We start from the raw sequence: 20,392 nt of genomic DNA, 5'->3' as shown, positions 1-20,392 counted from the left end.
TGCAGTTCTAAAGGCCGCGTATCCTTGCGGTTGAGTAACCGTGACAAGTGATATAGACAAATTGTGTGAAGATGACGTTCAGACGCCTTCCTAAAAACGTCCCAAGCAGCACAATGCACTGAAAGTCGAGTGCAATAGGGGTGAACGGTATGTGTCTTATCAATGTTCCTTAGTTTCACGAGTCTGTTCAAGGTCTTCCACCTACCCGTCCACCCCTATTGCACTCGACTTTCAGTGCATTGTGCTGCTTGGGTCCGCTTCCTTATCTATTTCCCTACATAGCCTCTCTCTCTCTTCCTTTGTAGCAACCACGTTTCACGAAGTTCAAAGCCCGCTGATAAGTTGGCCATATCGTGATTGTGGAAGGAAATCAGATGTCCTTTAATACGACAGACGAGTGGGGGAAAAAAGCAAATGAACCAGATAAGGCTGAGGCTGGTAAAGATTCAGGCACCCTTGAACCCAGGCAGCACAATGTACTGAAAGTCAAGTGCAATGGGGGTGGACGGTATGCGTCTTATCAGTGTTCTTTAGTTTCACGGGTCTGTTCAAGGCCTTCCACCTGCCCCGTCCACCCCCGTGTACTGAAAGTCGCACTCGACTTTCAGTACTTTGGGCTGCCTGGGTTAAGGTAACCGAAGCTCCTCACAGAAAATCGAGTGACTGAACGGGAAGGACAGGCCTGGGACGATGCAGGTAATTACGAGAGCATTGCGCGATTGAAAGTGGGAGCCAACCGCGTGCCCGCAAAATCATGAGTAAAACTGAACGTCTTCCTCTGCACCATAGCGGGTTAGAAGATACGCCAAGTGAAGACAACGGTTCCTCGCAAGACGAAGAGTGCCCTACTGCAGCAGACACTGTGGAAGAAGAGTGCAGGGGTGTGTCTACAAGCGACAGTTCAGAGCCTAAAGACGCTGTTGAGGACTTGGAAAGTTCAGCAGAGAGCGAAGGGCGCTGCAGGTCAAGCGGTGAAAGCGTCACCGAAGGATATGACGATTCTACAGAAGGTGACAGTACTAGCGACGAAATCGTCACTGGAGAATCTCGCAGCATGGACAGCGAAGGATATGGTAGTTCGGAGGGTGAAAGCGACGGTGAGGGAACTTTCCTCAGTGACAGCGATTGTTCGACATGCGATGAATCTGATAGTCTTGACGACGAAAGCGCGGCAGAACTATCCGGTTACTCAACAGAGGGTGAAGAGTCTCAACGTTCGCACTGTGAAAGCGAGTCCGAAGTAGGTGATTGCTCTGAAAGCGTAGGATCCAGTAGTTCGGACAGCGAATGCGCTGCAGACGGGTCTGGCTATTCAGCGGGAGACGAAGAATCCGGTAGCCTACGTAGTGATAGCGACACCGAAGGATCTGGCGATTCCTCGGAAAGTGGAAGATCTGGTGAACCTACAGGAAGTGAAGGATTTGATAGCGCCGACGGGGAGAGGGACACCGAGGAATCGGGTGATTCAGTGGAAAGTGAAGGATATGGTAGTTCAGAATGTGAAAGCCCTGGCGAAGGATCCAGCATTTCTCAAGTGAGTGAAGCATCTGGTAGCACAGAGAGCGAAGGCGCTGACCAGTGAAGTGGGTACTGTCTGGCTGCTGCAGTCCAACATCTAGCAGTTCCGACATTTATAGCTCTCTTGAAAACACCAATGAGCCTAAACGCGATAGTGCGACAAACTTTGTTTGCATGCTTCTTACAAGTGAAGGTTGTGGACTTGGTGCATATTTCTATGTTTTACGTATTATTATTATTATTACTGTTTTTACGTATGTTTTAGTATTTATTAGTTCCACAGTAACGAGTAACAAACTAATTAAACTACTATTAACTTATTTACTGTTTTTATCAATTTTTCAACGCGTTCCCAGAAGGAGATGCACTACGACGTGCATGCCGCCGATCATTACAAATAATAGTCAACTAAGTCGCCGGAACATAGAAATACACGATATTTACTACTACAGGAGGGCAATCGAAATTAGATGATGAAATATCACTGTCAGCATTGGAAGACTCGGGAAAGTCGGGGACTCGACTGTTATCACGTTAGATCAAATCTTGTCCTGGTGATGCTCCATGTTTATCACAAATATAGGTTAGGATTGGTACCGATTTTGGCTTTGAATCTGTTATGCGGATTGCTAGGCATGACTTCCTAATCATGGCGAGTGTATGGCTTGCTCTTCGAAGCGGGTTGACATAAACGACAAGGGCGCATGCATCTGCAAGAGCATGAACTCTGTTACGTTTATTTTCTGGCACTTGCTTTACATTACCAGCACCAGAAATAAAGACACTATAGACATACTCAATGTAAACTTTATTTTGTTACTAAAGGTGATCATGAAAGTACCTGCTAAGCTCGACGTTTCATAAACGTAACTGTGAAGTCACATGAATGCATAACGATGCCAACCATCACGGAGCCTGTGCGTTGTGTGAGCAGAGGTTGTGAAAGTGTGAGCCTCTATGCCTCGCATTGTCTCCGGTGATACCGGATGGTTTAATAAATAAGCGAGCCAGTGAGCCCTACGGTCAGGATGCTTTGACTTCCGTCACACTCGTATTTTCTTCATGTTGCACAGTGCTCGTCACGTGCTGTTCCCTCGCGCCCTTCCATCGTCCACCGCGTTGCTGCTGACGGGCCTGAAAATTCATGCACTCCATTATCATATTAAAGAGGACACTCGGATCACATTAAGACATGTTTCCAGTAAAAGTCGAAGAAAAGTCGAACGTGGCAGTTACTCAAACAGCATACTATAGCCAAGTGCGTACGGTCTGGAACGACTTCCCGACGACTTGCACAGGAACCTTTTTCTGACGCTCTTACCATCACATGTTTCCCTCTCTCACTTACATACGTACATTACATACAGCTTGCGACATACCTGCGTACTTACGTACATACTGCGTACATACGTCTTCACGTACACTGCTAACCGTGGGGAATATCCTGCTACACAGCCACAAGATATTCCGTAGCAGACGACAGGGAAACACGATGACGGTGTCGTCTGCTAAGTGTCGTCTGCTAAATGCGCAGTACGGCACTCCCAATATTCCGAACCCTGTGAATGCTCACATAACACGGGACGGAACTTCGCCTCTGTAAGCAGCGCTTTTGCTTTTTCTTCCAGTAGAACATTCTCTGAGAATCTCGCTGGTGTGAATACACGGTTAGTCGCAAGAAATACCCTTGCAACGCCTGTAGGTTTCAGACAGGATAAACCGCAAGCTGTAGATTACAGACAACTATGTCCAAGCTGTATATGTAATGTACGTATGTAAGTGAGCATGTAAGTGGAAATGCGACTGCCCGATTCCCATATTTCAGCGTTGGATTGGATGCCCAGCCCGGTTTTGGATCCGTCACACCCGTATGTCCACGATTGTGATGACCGTGGAATGTCGTGCCATGAAGACCAGGTGTAGACAAAGTAGAGTTGTTCGTATCGAACACGATACTCAAGTGACGAAAAATCGGTGTATAAATGTGCTAGAAAACAGCGGAGGAGATCATTAAAGGGAATAACGATACGTACCGCTTGACCGCGCACATACTATAATGAAACGGTTCATTAAGTGATCTTGGCCCTGCTGATCCTGTCCTCATTGTCACCGTTCGCCGATCTGCGATCGAGACCAGGCGGCCTTTCACGCCTCTTGGTTTCTATATAGGCGCCTAGAGGATAATTAGATCCGTCCTCTGACTATACGCAGAACACAATATGCCGGAGGAGTCTTTGTAACATAAAACTAAAACAAAGCAAAGCTGCCTCCACAAGGATAGGTTCATCTTTTTATGTGTCAGGGTTAGCGAGCTCTTTGTCCTTCTCCTTTTCTTAGGGCTATCATTGTTTTGTAGAACTCGTTAAAGATGTAATGCAGGAGCATCTGGTTCGTAACCTCAATGAGACAGCATTTGTTATGACATTCAACAAAGGGATGGTGTAGGGTACTACCAACAGTTATGATATGTGGTTGCAACTTTGCTTTTCGCCAGTATCTTTTGACTGTCGCTTTTACTATTCGCGTCTACTCGCTTTACAATTCGCGCACTTTTACTGTCAGTAATGGCTGTTCGCCAATCCTTCTTGCCTGCACTGTGCAGTCCCGGATCACAAAACATATATAGCTTGTTCGCGTTTTGTTTTCTCGTTTTTACCATCTTCAGTCGTAATTGCAGTTGGGCTTCTTTATTACTGGCAGTACTTACTTTGATGCTGAATTCCAAAGTTTCTGCAACGATTGAACTGCCAGGTATGAGTTCCCGCCATCATTAACACCAACTTGATCGCGTTGCCTCTGTAACATCTGCCTCAAATACCCACTGGTCTGAGTCAACCTGCATATTTGCATAATTATAAGGTAAGACACACAGAAACAATAACCTCGTCGGGACTAATCTAGTCTGCTCACGTGTCAGGCTCTTGAGAGGAGTGATAAATATCGCCGATTGCAATGCAAAATTATGCACCGTTATAAAAAAAAGTTATACTAGGGAGCCCAACGTATGTATATATGCAACCAATAGGGCCCCCATAGTGCAGTCCCATACATATAGTTTCGGTGTCGGGGCGCTACTTGCTGAGTCACAGTGATACAGTTAGCTATGGCAACCAATAAGACAAGCGCCTTCCCCGATAAGCAACCATCTTACAGCACATACGTGATATGTCCCTCTAAACAAATTTATTTATCAAGACTGCGATAAAATTGGTAGGGGCGACGCCTGGCGTGAGACAACAATTTTAGTGGGCAACACCGGCGCTATATGTATCCAGATTTTTTTTAAATTCTGATTTTGGCTTCCACGCTGCGCGTCGCTGTGTCGCACCCAGTGTTGTTAGCATGCAATTTAGTTTTGCCGCCGTACTTGACGGGCAATGCGAAGTTGGTAGCAACTTCGACACAGTGTTGCCCGCAATTTTCAAGTTTGTTTTTCTCAGAAACTACGCGTATGATTGGGATAAAAATTGTGGCGTTGGGGTCATAAGGGGTTATACTATATTGAATGAACTCGTTTTGTGACCTGCACCCTCAACTGCTTCACGGTACCTTTGACATACCGTTCATGTGTTGAACACGACTGCACAGCCTTGAAAAGGTGTGAGATAGACGAGCCTTCTTAGATGCACATTATGCGTTATTTTGTTGAGACTAGCATCGGGAAAAAAAACGAGAGAAGATTTTTCTTTCTTTTTTTTGATCTTCCGCTTTTCTACCAGATGCCTATAGAAAGCGCAAATAGCTAACCTGTCTTCGCGCTGTCCCTTTCTACGTATGAGCGTGGCAGGCTTGAGCCCGTAGTAGGTGATGACGGGAATGTTGTGGGCCGCCTCCCAGGCTAACTTGTTAGGAGGGTGCAGGGCCTGGATTGCCTGAAGCGGCGGGTGTTTTCCCACGGGTGCGTGAGGCAAAGGCGGCACTGGTAGAGGAGATAATGGAGAATGGGCCAACGTCACAAACAGCCCGAAGGTGAAACCCGCGATGGCGATTGGGATGACGTGTCCAGCGATCATCAGGGCCGGGACGCCGATGGCTGTGGATGAGAACGAGTGACATCAAAATGCACATATCACACAAGTTCATTTGCAACTCACGCAGTGCCATCCAAAAACACAGAAGTATGCTACAAAAAAAAAAAAAAAAAAGGCAACTAAGCCACAGTGGTGGTGGTGGTGGTGGTGCTGATAGGGCTTGCCGTTGTCGGCCTCACGTATGTGGGCAACGTCACGACTCACGCCCTGGGGGAATGTGCGTCCTGGGCCGACTTCTAAGGGAACTGTGCCGACATATGTCTGAAAGCGTCTGAGGAAAACCCAGGAAAAACCCCAGACAGCACAGCCGGCACCGGGATTCGAACCCGGGTACCTCCCAGTCTCGACAACTAAGCCACAGCTAACAGCCAGAAGGTTGCAATTGAAAAACAAATCCTCGCTATCCCTCGCGCCCAGTATACGTACAGCAGAGATTTTCCCTTTCTTCTCATCTGTCTTGCTGTCAAACCGCGAAAGTGGCACGCTTTTTTCACGCTCTGCAGCGTGACGCCCGATACAGCATTGAGCTCGATAGCTGTCATACTGGAACGTATAAAATCTCTTCGCCGAAGAGGGTAGTGTACTAACTCCACGCTGGCCCATGACTCGGGGAGCACCTATAGCTTACGCGCGGTCGCGAAGAAAGGAGGCCAAGCGATCCGGAGTGATGCTAAACTTTTTCCTGGTGTATTTGAGCCGGTCTTCCTTCGTTCCCAGGTCAATATCATCACGCCGTCAGACAATCTTCTGGCTTTAGATACAGTGAGATGTTGAATAGCGATTACGCGAAGAAATGGACCGCTGTAATAACGGCCTCTCACTCTCGAGTTTCCGCGTTGTCAGGCACCAAACGTGTCGGACAGGGTTGTGGATTCGAACACAGGTGCCGCTCGAGACGCTGTTGTAGTGGTGCACCATGGTTAGGGAGTGACTTTTTCGGGTTAAACCCGATTCCGCCCGGTTATCCCCCCCCCCCCCCTCTAACTGACCTCCGACCAATTCGGGTTAAACCCGATTTCTCCCCGAATTCCAGTCACTATGAAGTCCTCAAGTGACGTTTCCACTGAAGACGAACAGAGGTCTCCACGTGTAACGCATGTAAGAATGGGTCACTTATGTTCCCAGCAATACACCCATGTGTGTCAACACTGTCTATGCCTTCGGGGATTATCGCTGGAAGGTCACGATCCCGCAAAAAAAAAAAAACAACAACAACAAAAAACAAAAGAGAGAGATTAGGAAAGGACTTAATAGACAAGAGGAGAAACAAAAACACCCGATAACACCCGAAGGCACAGTTATCGCCCGATTTCTCCCCGAATTACAGATTTAAAAATAGCGCCCGATGTTTACCCCCCCCCCCTCCCCGAATCTGAGAAAGGCATTTAACCCGAAAAAGTCACTCCCTAACCATGGTTGGTGATGAAGACTCATCACGTTTTAACTGAGTTGTAATTCAGAGCAAGGGTGTCGCGATAAAATATCCAATAACTATCCAGACTAATTACATTTGCTCTTATCGTACTTTGGTCATTCAATAAAAGTAGCAACCACAAACAAGTGTATTATGTAAAGCTATAGAAACATATATCCGTCGGGCACAATACACGATTGTATAGTGTTTTCCGTTTTCTGGCTTCATAACACAAACCTTGAGTGCAATGAAGTCAATAAAATCCAAATTACCATCGCTAATAGCTTCATGGCACTATGCATGGCGCAACACTCACTTCATGAAAACTATTTCATTTGCGTCATGTCTTATTCTTCATTAAGTTCACGTGTCGTCTGCAATCACATTAAGCCTTGGAGCGTTTGCGATGAGCCGGAACAAAGGAACGACATCGAATATCGAATACCAGAGCCAGAAGACGTGTCTGTAGTTTCGTGTTTACAATTTGTGTTTGCATTTCTGAGCGCCTGAAAGGTTGTTTTGGCGCTTATCAGGCGTCAGGAAGACCAGGAGCGGCCAGCGACCAGCTTGACAGACGACCCAACGACGGTTTTGTATACTGTCGTCTGCTACGGTGCTCGAAACGGAATTTGGTATATTTATATAAATATATATATATATATTTTTTTTTTATTGTGACTGTCAAGCTGCACTCGCAAAAAAAGACATCCCTTGTGTAAGGGCATTAGAATGAAAATAAATATATAGGCTATTCTTTGTCCGTGTGAAGATGCAAATCAACATCGTCGCTGAACTAGAGAGATTTCGGAAACTAGGCTAATTCGAGAGTGTTCTTTTTCTCTTTTTTCCCCCTCCCATTTCTATAACTGGTGCAGATGGTCAGATAGATTATAGTCGATATTTCCATGACTGAAGGCGTCGGGTATCAGTGTTACCATCCGTTCGTAAAAAGTCGCAACAAATTGCGCGTAAGACGCTTGACGTAACATGCATCGCTTAGTAAATGACTGGGTACGAAGGAAGCTTACTCGATGTTCGTCGGTTCAGTTTAGTCGATTTTAACTTGTACGGTGTCATTGTAACACTGTAACGTCGTAACATACTGTAAACGTCGTTGTTAAATCGTCGCTGTTATAAATTGCAGTTCTCCTGGCACAGTAACCAGTCCGTGAAAAAATGATAAGCAATAATAAATAGTTGGCTGTCGATAAAACCGCAAGCAATAATTACTGAAAAAGTTGGCACCGCGCATGATAAAAGCGGAGCAATTTTGCATTTTATAGCCTCTCTGTGCTGATAAATACACGTGCGACATTCGATGTATCGTTCTACAATAAATATAGCGATAGTTATAGATCGTCATATCGTTTATATCGATTTATTTGTCGATAGTAAACGGCTATAATGAATTACTCAGTAGCGATGATGCTGTCTTAGGAAACGCAAGCTGTCCTGTCGTATGTACGTGTCAAGTTACCAAAAAGTTACACGCAAAACGGTCGGTAGCACATGTCAAGAAAACTGTATTACTATTTCTCATCTTCATCCAATTCCCTGTAAAGTTTTCCCTCGTTGATGAGAATAAATTAAACGTTTAAACATAAACGCCGTTGATGTGATTTATAGTGCAGCTAACGAAGCAATGCTATAACAAGAAATCGTCGCTTACTTTCGATCAACTGATGATGATGGTGGTGGTGAAACTTTTTCTTCAAAAATGCCTTTGGGAAATCCCTCCCAAGTTCCCTGAGTGACGACCACGCACTCGACCTTGCTTGCCGCGAGAGGACCGTCTGCGAAGTGGCCGGCGGCGGTACACAGCACAAGAACCACGCCGCCAAAACGTAGCAGACGATCATGCAACGGAGCATCCTTCTGCTACGAAACACGCATGGCAGACGATCTGGGGAGAGCAGCACTGGTGGAGGGACGCTGCCACTGACCTCCATACCGTGCTATATATTTTTCCTCCTTGTTGTGTCCGCTTATGAGATTCTCCAAGTACGATGTTCCGGATTGCCGAGGTAATTCCCACGCGGTGCATTAAATATAGCTGTCAGCGTATACGGCAGTCGTGAAATGCGTGTCAGCAGCGGAGAAGGGTCAAAGTTTTCACAGTGTTTAAATTTGCTCTCGATGAAGGACATTTCTGTATTGTCGACGGGTATTCGTAAGAGGGTAAATGTTGCCATTGCACTTACTAAGTGTTTGACAAGGTTGATGAAAGGAAGGCGTTACGTCTGAAGGGGTCGTCGACAAATATGCCAGTTTCCGCGAGGGGGCACTTGAGTAGGTGTTTGGCTCAGACACTTCTCTCTTTTTGAATTTATTGACTTGACCTTGGTGTACAATGCCCTTTGCATGTGGACAGATAGGTGTTTCCTTGCGACCATAAGGACATTTCTGAAGCAAATAATGATAACACCTGTGCTGTTTCGCTGCACTTATACTGAACGGAAAGAATTGACGACCAGACATTGCTAGAATGGTAATTCTAAAGATAACTGCAGTGGTAATTGTTGAATATGGAGTCACATCGCTAAGTGCCTCACAACAATGGACGTTCTTTTCATGTCCCATCAACCTACCGGAGTTGGTCATACAACTGCTGAACCCAAGGCAGTGAGTTCGTACCGGGCCTGAAACGGGACAAATTGCTCTGTTTCAATTTGTGGTGTTTCAATTGCTCCGTTTTCAGCGACGTGGCATCGCTACGGCTCCGGCTCGCCAGTTCGATCGTCAACGGTTTGACAAGCTCCCTAGCACGCCCGGCCCTCCGGAACATTTCATCATCGCCGATAAGAACTCATGTAGGGGAATAACATCTCCTCTACAGTCATTTCAAAAACCGAATCAAAGATATTAACAGCAGCACGATATATATGCACACACATCTTCGCAGGAGAGTCTACACTTTCAGCTTCCCAACTATATATCATTGTATTCGGTTTGAATTAAACGCCACCTCGATCTAAAATCAAAATTGAGAGTTCCATGCAGAGTTCATTCCAATGTAGAGTTCTCACAAAGTCCCGTATATACGGAGTTCTATAGTTCCAGACAATTACTATATTAACTTTGTCATTTGAAAAATTCGAATATTCGCACACCCCTATACGACAAAATTAGTCCACAAATGATCATAGTTGGCACTCGAAGCAAAAAACACGAATCATAACCATACAAAAAAAAATCAACTACACTTGGTTTGTAGTCAGTGGAGGGGCCACGAAATAATGGGTTCGATAGAAGAAGGCATCCACCTCAAACGAGAGCGACTTCATAACTGACAGTTGAACGAGGAAGTTGCACGGCGTTCCCTCTTCGCAGTCTTATACTACATAGAATTCCTTTCGATTGCGTTTCGTCGTGATGCGAAGAAGCAACAACAAGGTCACTCTTTTTCGGGTCATCCACTTTTCAGCGACGGACAAGGAAACGTCCACGGAGTCCACGTAATATCTGGGTTTACCGCCATTTGTCTATCTCCTCTTTTTTGGCTTTCGGCTGCCCATAAAAAAAAAGAAAGAAAAAAAAATAAAGCAGGAGAAAGGGGGGCGTTTGTCGGTCAGCAGGTCCCACCCAGAAACGACTCTGGTACCACCTAAGAGGAAAGAGGGAAGAAGAACTCGTTCGTAATCGAAGCATAAGCGACGTAACATAATTCGAGGAGTCGTCTCTGGGTGTTGCGTTTCTTTTTTTCTGCTTTCTGTATTTCTGACTACTGCGTGGCAGTTCGGTATACATAGCGCAATTTGTTATAACAGCTACCATTCGCTGTAACGTGCGAAAGTGAGCGTGACATGATTGTGCTGCTCAGAATGTCAGACAGCGGCGGGGATCAGACCCATATGCTTCCGAAGTTGTGTGGATTCGCATAGTTACCCTTGTCCCCCCACCCTATCTGACCTTATCGATGACAACATTATTTTATTCCTGCAATGATAATAAAAAAAATCATTCAAGCTATCTAGCCTTCGCTATGTCTGCTTGCATGACAGGTCTAAGCTTGATTACTTTCCACGCGAAAGTGCCTTGATTGGTCAGCTCTTTCTGTACATGGTGATCGTACTTTTGACGGTTCTATGTTCTTGCTTTATTGCATGAATGCACCAGCCTTTTGATCGTCGCCCGCACTTCAACACCGCAACGTACCATGAGACCCATGCGTGACACAAGTGACGCCATTAGTGCCAATTTGTATCTATCGGATACGGTTTTATGTTACGTTTTCTTGCATTTTCTACCACTTGCGTACTGCGAGTATACAAACAGACAGTGACGAATGAAACCACGGACACGCACTCAAGTTCCAACGAAGTTTTACTGTACAATTCGTTTGGGCTAATATATCTATCTGTGTTTCTGATAAATGCCGCCTCAATCAGCTCTGTCTTTATCTGCAAGATTATGCCAAGTATGTTCTAGTATGCAAGATTTATACCAACGTGCCAAATTATTTCCGCTACTTCTACAGCTTGTTGCTCATTTTCTGCAGCGTGTTCTAGAGTAGCACCGAAGCTGTTTCGTAACTCTTCCGAAGCCGTAAAGGATATCTATATTTATGCCACAAGAACGAAAAACAGGACAGTGGGATATCAATTTGGACAATAAAGAATTTATTTTACCTACAGAGACGTGGACAACACATATATACACAACTAACACTCTACAACACATACGTAGTCGAGAAATCTCCGAATGCGAACTCATGTTTACGTATAAATAATAAATACACAATAAAAAAACATGTTACGCTACGAGCACAGAGATTGTTGATGCAGTCCAGCCACAAGAAACAGCTCCACTCCAACGCGCATACGAAATCATCCGGAGTGACCTCGACCTTATTGTTGCAGACTTCACCACTCGGGTTGCAGCTTCGATGACTGGCGACTTCTAGAAGAAGGCGACGTACTTTCTTAGGGGAGACTTGGTGCACGTGGGAAAGTGCTGTTCACAGCCGCCTTCCTTGCCCCCGAGTAGCAAGCTATCGCCGTACTTGCTGATGCGCAGAACGTGGTCACTGTAGAGTAACAAACGAATCAATCAAATGATGTCGGTATGGGCTCGATCAACGGCGATACGTTCTAAACATCCACGACAAACATAAAACACATAAACTCATAAATGGGGGCTGACTTCTTTTTTTTTTTTTCGGTTAAACCCGATTTCTTCTTCTACTTGGTATAAGGTGGGAGTGATCAGCCAAACTCTAATCCCGATTCAGTTTAGTGCCAATTCGGACTAAACCCTATTTCTCCCCTGATTCCAATAATAACGTATCAAGTTTTACGACGTGTCACGTGCACTAATTACTAGCAGGTTATACGAACGTGAAGTGTAGATACGATCATGCCGCGTATTAGCGCACTCACCAGATAACATATCATACCTGCTCAATATGCATGTGTGATGTTATCCGGTGAGTGCCCTTATACGCGGCATGATCGAGCTCACCGATACGCCATGTCGACCTTCACGTGAGATCGTAGCCCCAGCTGAACTCACGCCTTATCGAGAGCTTCGAGGCAGAAATGCCGAGATATGCCTGAGTGCAATTGTGCTAATAAAACGACAAGCACACATCAACACAACGCATCGGAACGCGTTCAACATGAAGCGGCACAGTGAACTCTTGCGAGCAATAAAGTAAATAATAATAGTAATGATGTGATGCTTACCCGAAAGCGTCGATTAAACGGCCAAGTGCGGGATGCTTCCTGCTGAACCACTCTCCCAATTCGCAAGCGGCCTTCTGACGGCACTCCTGCTTCACATCGAGATAGTCCAGACCACGCTCGAGCACGTCCACGGACTCCAGCTGCTTCTCCATGTTTTCCAGGTCGATGGCTTCACGGAGTCCAACGAGGCTTAGCAGCGGAGCCAGCTTGGTCCTCAAGCTGATCAGAGACAACACTGCGGGGATGACGGTAGGCATAAAGTTCAGGAGGACGAAACTGGCGCCCAGGAGCATGACGGGCGCAGCCAGAGCGGGAAGCGTCAGCAGGGATGGAAGAAATGTTCGAGCCTTGGCTATCACTGAGGTGGACGATTCGTCGGATTTGCTGTTGATGGGCACTGTAATGGACAGAGAGGAATGCGTGGATTAGCAGTGGCCCAGATTTCTGTGTTCAGGGCGTGCCGTTTCGACTACCCACTTCAAATATAAGTTAATGTCATTCTAATTAATCGCGGAGCAGACTAACAAACAAGCTCGTATTACCGCTAGCGGAGGCAAGAATAGAGAAACTATTCAGTATTTCGGTACAAAAATTGTACAATATTTGCGAATCAAACAGCATAAATGCAGGCAAGCTGATGAACGAATTCCGTGATGAAGAAGCCTGAGCGTGCGCCACAAGAACGAGGACGATCACAAGGCTTGCTCCTCAATGTCCTTGTTGCCCGCTCCCAGTTTCTCGACATGGGGACCAATAAACAGGGGTTTCGAAGCAAATCAGTTTTAATGCACAGTGAAAGCATTTTGCCGTGAACCGCTTGTGGAAGGCACATACAACCTTGAAATTTAATCTAATAACCGACATGACATATGTAAATTTTATATTATAAATATGAGAGTCAGTAATGAACCAAAGACTCTCGTGGAAATTCACGTATCATAAAGCACGTCTTCTCATCAGGAGACAATAATCTGCTCACCTATCGGATCTGCCAAAACGCCCTGAACCGCTACCAGGACAGCGATGAGGATGGCACTTGTGGAAATCATCGTCGAAGTAGGATGGACCTGAAAGTGAACGGCGACCTCATGAGCCACGTGAACCAAAGAATGAGCAAAGAATTTCTATTGTTGAAGAAAAGATTTGTCTTACCACCGCAAAGTTCCAAGTTGCGAGACGCAGGTTGGGGCTACCGGAGTGTAAGGTCCGTTCTGGAGGATCCCGTTTTATAGGTGACCCCTGTCCACTAGCTGTCCCTTTTTCCCGCGCATGGGTTCTTTGTGAAAGGCGCGGAAAGGGAAAGTGACCCAGTTCCAAGTACGACTGCGCGGACCTGGTCTGCATTGTCAGCGAAGTCAGCTGCTTTCCTGGTACTTCGAGAAAAGGACTGGCTCCGGAGAGGAGGAAGACAACTTTCACTCTCCGCTGCTTGCCGCATTTCATATTTTTTTTAAATACATCGATGTTATTTTAAATTAATTTCTGAATTTATAATGTACTGACATTTTATTTATTAGGTATCATATTTTTTTATCGGTTGTATTATAAGACACAAAACGATATATCAGTACAGGGTGTTCCTGTACTAAGTGCTGCATGGAACGAAATATACATTTAAAATGCACGTAGGAAGGGTAAAAAAGACGTCAGGGTGTCTGTTACCATATTTACCAAATTTCCTCTAGCAACGAGATCGAATATCGCTGTTGTGATGAAACACCCGATTCAGAATCACCAAAATAAAGTCTGTTCCTTTGATGCTTATTGCTTTCAAGAAGGTAAAAAGGTAAGAGCTTTACTCGACGGTTTTCAAAATGACAAGGTGCACGGTCGCTGCAGTGGGATGGACTTCGATATTCCCGGTTGCGAAATCCCCGATCTGGAAATCCCCGTTCTCGATACAAGGGAAATCGAGGAGAATGCTGGATTGCTACGTAAGATGGTATATGCCGTGTTTAGGAACAGGTATCACTATATAACCACCCAAAACCCCCGAGTTTTCGATGTCTTGCGAAGTCGTTTTAGCGAACGAAAGCCAAATTTTAGCGGCCGTCAGGCTTAACGGGGCAGACACGGCGGAACACCACGTTGGTTTGTTTTTTATTAGGTTAGTCCAAGTTTGGTGTTTGTATTTTTCTGTCCAGGTTAGTCTAACTCGCCGCTGGCAGTTTCCCGCGCGCGAGTGTGCATTTTATGTTGAAATAACGTTTATTTTCAGTAGTTTATTTTGTAGCGGGGATTTGAAAACAGGATATCGCTATATAATCTTATCGCTTTATAGTGAGACAGCATTTCTTTGCAGTAGTTTATTTTCAAACGGGGATTTTGATCATTTTAAACTGGTCCTGGAACTGGTCCTCCGATTCATGTGGTACGCTGTACAATGCGTTTCAATTTTTCTTTCTTTATTTTATTCTACGCGCTTTTAATATCTAATGCACAAAAGTGAACACAAATGAAAGGAAAAGAGTAACCACACTGTTATTTATCAATTTGGTTTTGTGCTTAATTGTATTTGAGTACAATCCACGCCAGTACAGTGTACCCTCGTTATTATGACCATGGTCGTTCTCGAAAATTTGGGTCATAATGCGGAACTGTCATATTAACGGGGGGATTTGCAGAGGTTTCACTGCATTGTTCCCTAGGAGTACGATCGTCAAACGCGTATGTCAGGTTATCGGGGGTCATATTAACCAGGGTTCACTGTATTTGTCTTCCGCCATCGGCGGTAATAACCGCTACGCATTCCATCATGCCTTCGCGTTTTAGGCTCAGCTGGCCGTGTAGTACAACAACAGCAACAACAACAAAAAAAGAAGTACAGAACAAAGAAACCGCACTTGGCAGGAAGCTCGAGCCGTTCCGAGCTTCAGCCATTTTTCTCCAGGAACATTTGGGGGAGCAACTTCTTTCTTTCTTTTTTTTTTGCTATTTTTCGGGTGCGAATTTTTTTTCCCCCTGGGACATCATTTATTACGCCTCATGTAAATGCCCCGCGTGGTTCGGATCATCATGGTTCGAATACGCAGCAATAACAATCCATTCGAATGCCGCTCGTTTATTGTTATTTTTTTTAACTTTGTACTTGCACTATATATGTATCATTTTTAATACAATTGCAAAAAAAAAAAAAAAAACAGAAAACAAAACTATCGCATTGCAAATGTATGTCCAGTTCAGATTTCGGCTTGTCACATCAGGTTCTTAGAAAATATTTTTTTTTTAATTCTTACTTCTTAGTGTAATATGGGTCTTTCTCTGTGTGATCGCGAAACAACTTTAGCCCATATGCCCACAAAAGAAATATAATAGTAAATAAATACCAACGAAAGATCAATGTATTTATTTATTTATTTATTGTTGATACGTTAAAAGCCCGAAGGCATAATCACATCTGCAGTATTTTACCACTACACTTATCAATTTGCCCGGTCCTCCCCCGATATGCCTTCGATTATTGCAATTCACGCACGCTTGACGATAGAAGGGTAACCTTCCAGACGTCTTCTGACCCTAATCACTGCACCTGGTCACTCACAATAAGCACTATACGCGTCTCCCCGGTCTGTTTGCCCCCTTTTGTGACACATCTTGGAAGCCAGCCCGAACGCGACCCAAATCGCGACCACGACCAAGTGATCTCACCCCCTCTCCTCCTCCCCACCACCACCACACACACACATCCGTCTACCATCTTTGCTCGAAGAAGTGAAAGTATCGAGAATGCGTATTGTGTTTATCGTCTTTGTAGTTCCAGTATACTTTCACTGCCCTAGTAAGGCTCTATGGTTGAGGAATGCGAATAGAAAGTCGTATAGAAGTTATTGGTTTCTGGGAATCGTGCGTTGCGGCCTTGGACGACTTGCGGACACAAGGAAAGTGAACGGTTGATGCTGTAGAACCACGTGTCCCGAATACTGGCATCGAAACGTGGATGTTTTTGCTTTATTTATTTATTTTTTCTTTCGGAGGGCTCTGTGCTCCGTCACCCCCTTGACCGCGTGGTGCCCGAATAAGTCTTCGCTCTAAGGTAACACATTATCTTACTGTTTTTCTTTTAACAATTATTTGTACATATAGGAATGAGTAATTATTGGGATCCGGAAAAATTGTCCCCGGAGAAATGGTCCCCGGAGGGAACACAAGTTAGAACCGGGTCCTAGGTTAGTTTTTAGAGGTTAGGTTAGGTTAGTTTAGGCTTGTTTTTGACAGTTCACCACGCAGTTGGGGGGGGGGGGGGGGGCTACCCACAGCTGGGCACGCGCCGTTTGACGAAAACTAATTTTCTTGATAGTTTTCTTGCGGGGACGATTTCTCCGGGGGACGTTTAAAGAGGTAGTATCCGTGCAGTAACCTACTTCTCCTTTTTATTTTACCCCTCAGGTGATCCAAAGTACGTTATTAACGCCAAGTTCGATGAAATTATTTATTTGCTGCATTATCGTAATTTCCAACAAGTCTATCCTGCCTAATTTGCAGAGCTAATTTCTTTAACGCAGCTGGAATAACAGTTTTCGTATCGGGAGTTTCTTATTTTTCAGTCTTTCATTAATTCGGTCTTCTGAATTTTCGGCCTTCTGATTATTGGATGTTTTGACCTTTCGGCCTTTTTGAGTTTCGGGAATATCACCGTTCGAGTGCCCCCGGAAAAAAGTCCCCAGGAGAAATCGCGCCCGCAAGAAAAGTATCAAGAAAAGTAGGTAGTTTTCGTCAAACGGCGCGTGCCCAGCTGTGGGTACCCCCCCTCCCTCAGCAGCATGGTGAACTGTCAAAAACAAGCCCAAGGTAACCTAACCTATGAAAACTAACCTAGGACCCGGTTCTAACCTAGGTTCCCACCGGGGACGATTTCTCCGGTGACGTTTTCTCCGGGGACGATTTTTCTGGATCCCGACCTAATTTACCTCTAACGCTCTGTAATAATCCAGCATGCGTCGCCCTGAAACGGGGATTTTGGGGAATATGTTGAAAGACACAAATGAATCTTTAGATGTCCAAACGAAATCCATCACCAAACATAAAAAGACTCGGGAGTTAATTTATTCACTCAGCATTCCTGTGCGTAGTATTCATGGCAAGATTCTCCAAGCGCACCCTTCGCCATGGCCGTCACAAACCCTGTCTTTGCGGCTAATAAGGCTCTGCAAAAATACGTGATTCATCACATTCCTTGAAGGAATTCTTTAAGCAATACTGTTTCATTTATGAGCAAGTGGATGGGTGAAATTCAGACAGGTACAAAATACTGCGCAAAAGTATTTATAATAAGATCTATTAAATACTCCACATTAAATATATTTAAAATATAGTGCAAAATACTCAAAACTGAGAGAATTCCAGTAGTTTATTTTGCAGCGGGGATTTCGTAATCTCAGCGGGTAGGCAGCTGAACGGAGAACTTGCTTTATGACAGTAACCAACGGTCTTTTCTTTGCGAATAAGGGAAACTTGCTTTGAGTCAGTTCTTTTAGGAGGTAACTCGATAATAGATTCGATGAAACAACGGTCTTTATTTAATTATTCTATTTTTCAGGAAGCTAGCTCTTCGTCTAACTAGAGTCACTAAATAGGGAGTGGAGTAGCGACACTGAGCCACGCCCCTGCGAGCGAGACCACCATCTTGGGTCCGGCGTGACAGCGTCGCCTAGCAACGGGACGCCAATCTGCCCCTTCTCCGCCGGAGAACTACACGCAGTCCACTCTAAAAACTGAACTTCACCGCATAGCACGCTCTGCGCCAACCATTGCCACGAATGATACGGTTATCACTTCTGATACGAGGAAAGAGGGAGGCGTACGCCTTTCTGTGTCAGTTATCGTGTATTCAAATTGACACAAAAAGGCGTACGCCCCCTTCTCTCTTCGAATCAGAAGCGATAGCGCTATCATTCGTGGCAATGGTTGGCGCAGAGCGTGCCATGCGGCGGTGAAGTTCTGTTTTTTGAGTGTGGAGTCAGCTCGCAACCATGGAGGGGACTCAACATGGACGCCGCGTTCTTGAACGGAGAAACCACGTGACACGATCGGCCCAATCGCGGACACCGAACGGCGGATCCTGCGCGGAAAAGGAATGCCATACTCTGTAGCCCTATTTAGTTACTCTACGTCTAACCTCCTTCCTTATACTGTTTCTAAGGCGTGCAGCACAAGCTCTTTTTACGCGTCCTACCTGGCAAAAATCTGAACGAAGGGCATGATCACGGAGGATCTTAAAGCCAGGCGTTTGGCGTGCATGCAAACTGCGTACTCGACACACTTGAAGGCAGATCCCGCACGTGCCTCACTGGCTGCCTTTTGCTCCTGTACCCGCGCGTTGTCCTCTGTGAGAAGTTTCGCATCCAAGATCGGCGTAGTCGAGGCCTCGTCAGTATCCGCATTCCCTGGCCCTGCGAATACTACACAAGAGAGAGGAGGATGACGAGATTCGATAGCACAGTTTGGCATTGCTTAACACAGAGTGGGCCCAAGGGGTAGGCTCCGTGATGCGCCCCCATTCCTTCATCGCCCTCAGAAGCTCTGTAAACGATGAAAAGAAAGCGCGCATCTGCGTTGCCGAGATAATAAACTGTAATTCTCGTGACTCCCGCTTTATAAAGGTTGTGTGCAGAAAAACGTGACCAGCATTTAGGCACATAGCATGTTGTCTCCCTAACTAACGAAGTTCCGGTGGCGAATGATATCGTATTTATGCGTGCGAAATCGTGGAAGAAAAATCGTGGAAGCCATACTCAGCGTAAAAAATAGACAGAGCAACGAAAACATCGTCCACCGTGCATCAGAATAGGGCAACATGGCAGACGCAGGAGAGTTGTGTTCAAGTACCGCTAGGGGTGCTATCGGTGCAGAAATCGAAACGATGCCCCCCACATGGATGCTCATCGGTAGTGCCCCTAGCGGTGCCTGCAAATAACTCTCCTGAGACCGCAATGCACTACAATGCACTGTCATGACCGCCCTATTTCTGATGCACGGAAGCCGATGTTTTCGCGCTCTGTTTATTTTTTTACGCTGTGTAAGGCTTCCAGGATTTTTTTTTTTAGCTTTCGCCCACATAAATACGCCATCGGACGGCACCGGAAGTTCCTCGGGTAAGTAGACAATAAGTTACAAGTAAAAATGCGGGTCACATTTTTCTGCACACACCCTGTACAGTCCAATCCACAGCCAAGACCTGTCGTTCGGGGCCCTTTCTGGTGAGGGTTCACGGGGCGGCTGCCCATCTCGCCCCGGCCCTCCCTGTCGGAACGGCTCTGGGCTAACATATATAGATCATGTGGCAGTACCTACAAAACGCACCCTTCTGTTTTGGCCTTCCTAAAAACCATTTCATAGCACATAATGTGGACACGTTATCAGTCCTTATGGAGTGAATGACTTCTTACCCACTTCGACCAGAAATAGCAAAGAAAGCAGCACGGACCATTCAGCCATCGCAAAATTTACTATTGTCTGTCTTCCTCTTCAGAAACTGATATCTTCTTCTTCTTCTTCTGCCACAAAGGAAATGGCCCTTAGCCACACAGGGCGATTGGCCAACTGATATACTAATGCCAATGGTAACAAGCTGCTTTCGTTGTCTTTACTTGTATTTTCTGTCGTACATTTCTTCCCGAGGTTCCCTCCCCATAAGGCTTTGTAACATATATGGATGATCTTTTGCCATCTTCCGCAATTATTTTGTGCCTGGTTCCAGGAATGCCAAGTTTCTGTAACAAAGTCGTGAGGGTGTTACCCTATTTGAA

General features: G+C 45.4%; 3 protein-coding genes across 3 annotated transcripts; 1 reads left to right on the top strand and 2 right to left on the bottom strand.

Annotated features, from left to right (window-relative positions):
* Positions 1-754: 754 nt before the first annotated feature.
* On the top strand, positions 755-1,582 carry LOC135367600 (uncharacterized). Its single transcript, XM_064600890.1, has one exon. The coding sequence runs from the start codon at positions 755-757 to the stop codon at positions 1,580-1,582; it is 828 nt and encodes a 275-aa protein (XP_064456960.1).
* Positions 1,583-2,307: 725 nt separating this feature from the next.
* On the bottom strand, positions 2,308-8,923 carry LOC135366252 (uncharacterized). The gene is made up of 4 exons (XM_064598924.1): positions 8,633-8,923; positions 5,266-5,551; positions 4,226-4,354; positions 2,308-2,652 (listed from the first exon to the last, which is right to left on the bottom strand). The coding sequence occupies exons 1-4, from the start codon at positions 8,910-8,912 to the stop codon at positions 2,598-2,600; spliced, it is 750 nt and encodes a 249-aa protein (XP_064454994.1). The 5' UTR covers positions 8,913-8,923; the 3' UTR covers positions 2,308-2,597.
* A 2,801-nt stretch (positions 8,924-11,724) lies between these two features.
* Positions 11,725-20,123, bottom strand: LOC135366251 (uncharacterized). The gene is made up of 6 exons (XM_064598922.1): positions 20,033-20,123; positions 18,898-19,045; positions 13,800-14,034; positions 13,627-13,714; positions 12,648-13,044; positions 11,725-11,989 (listed from the first exon to the last, which is right to left on the bottom strand). The coding sequence occupies exons 1-6, from the start codon at positions 20,079-20,081 to the stop codon at positions 11,863-11,865; spliced, it is 1,044 nt and encodes a 347-aa protein (XP_064454992.1). The 5' UTR covers positions 20,082-20,123; the 3' UTR covers positions 11,725-11,862.
* Between the last annotated feature and the right edge of the window lie 269 nt (positions 20,124-20,392).

Source organism: Ornithodoros turicata, chromosome 8, assembly GCF_037126465.1.
Source record: "Ornithodoros turicata isolate Travis chromosome 8, ASM3712646v1, whole genome shotgun sequence".
In the NCBI taxonomy this organism is placed as follows: domain Eukaryota; kingdom Metazoa; phylum Arthropoda; class Arachnida; order Ixodida; family Argasidae; genus Ornithodoros; species Ornithodoros turicata.
This window is presented reverse-complemented; position numbering and strand designations above follow the sequence as displayed.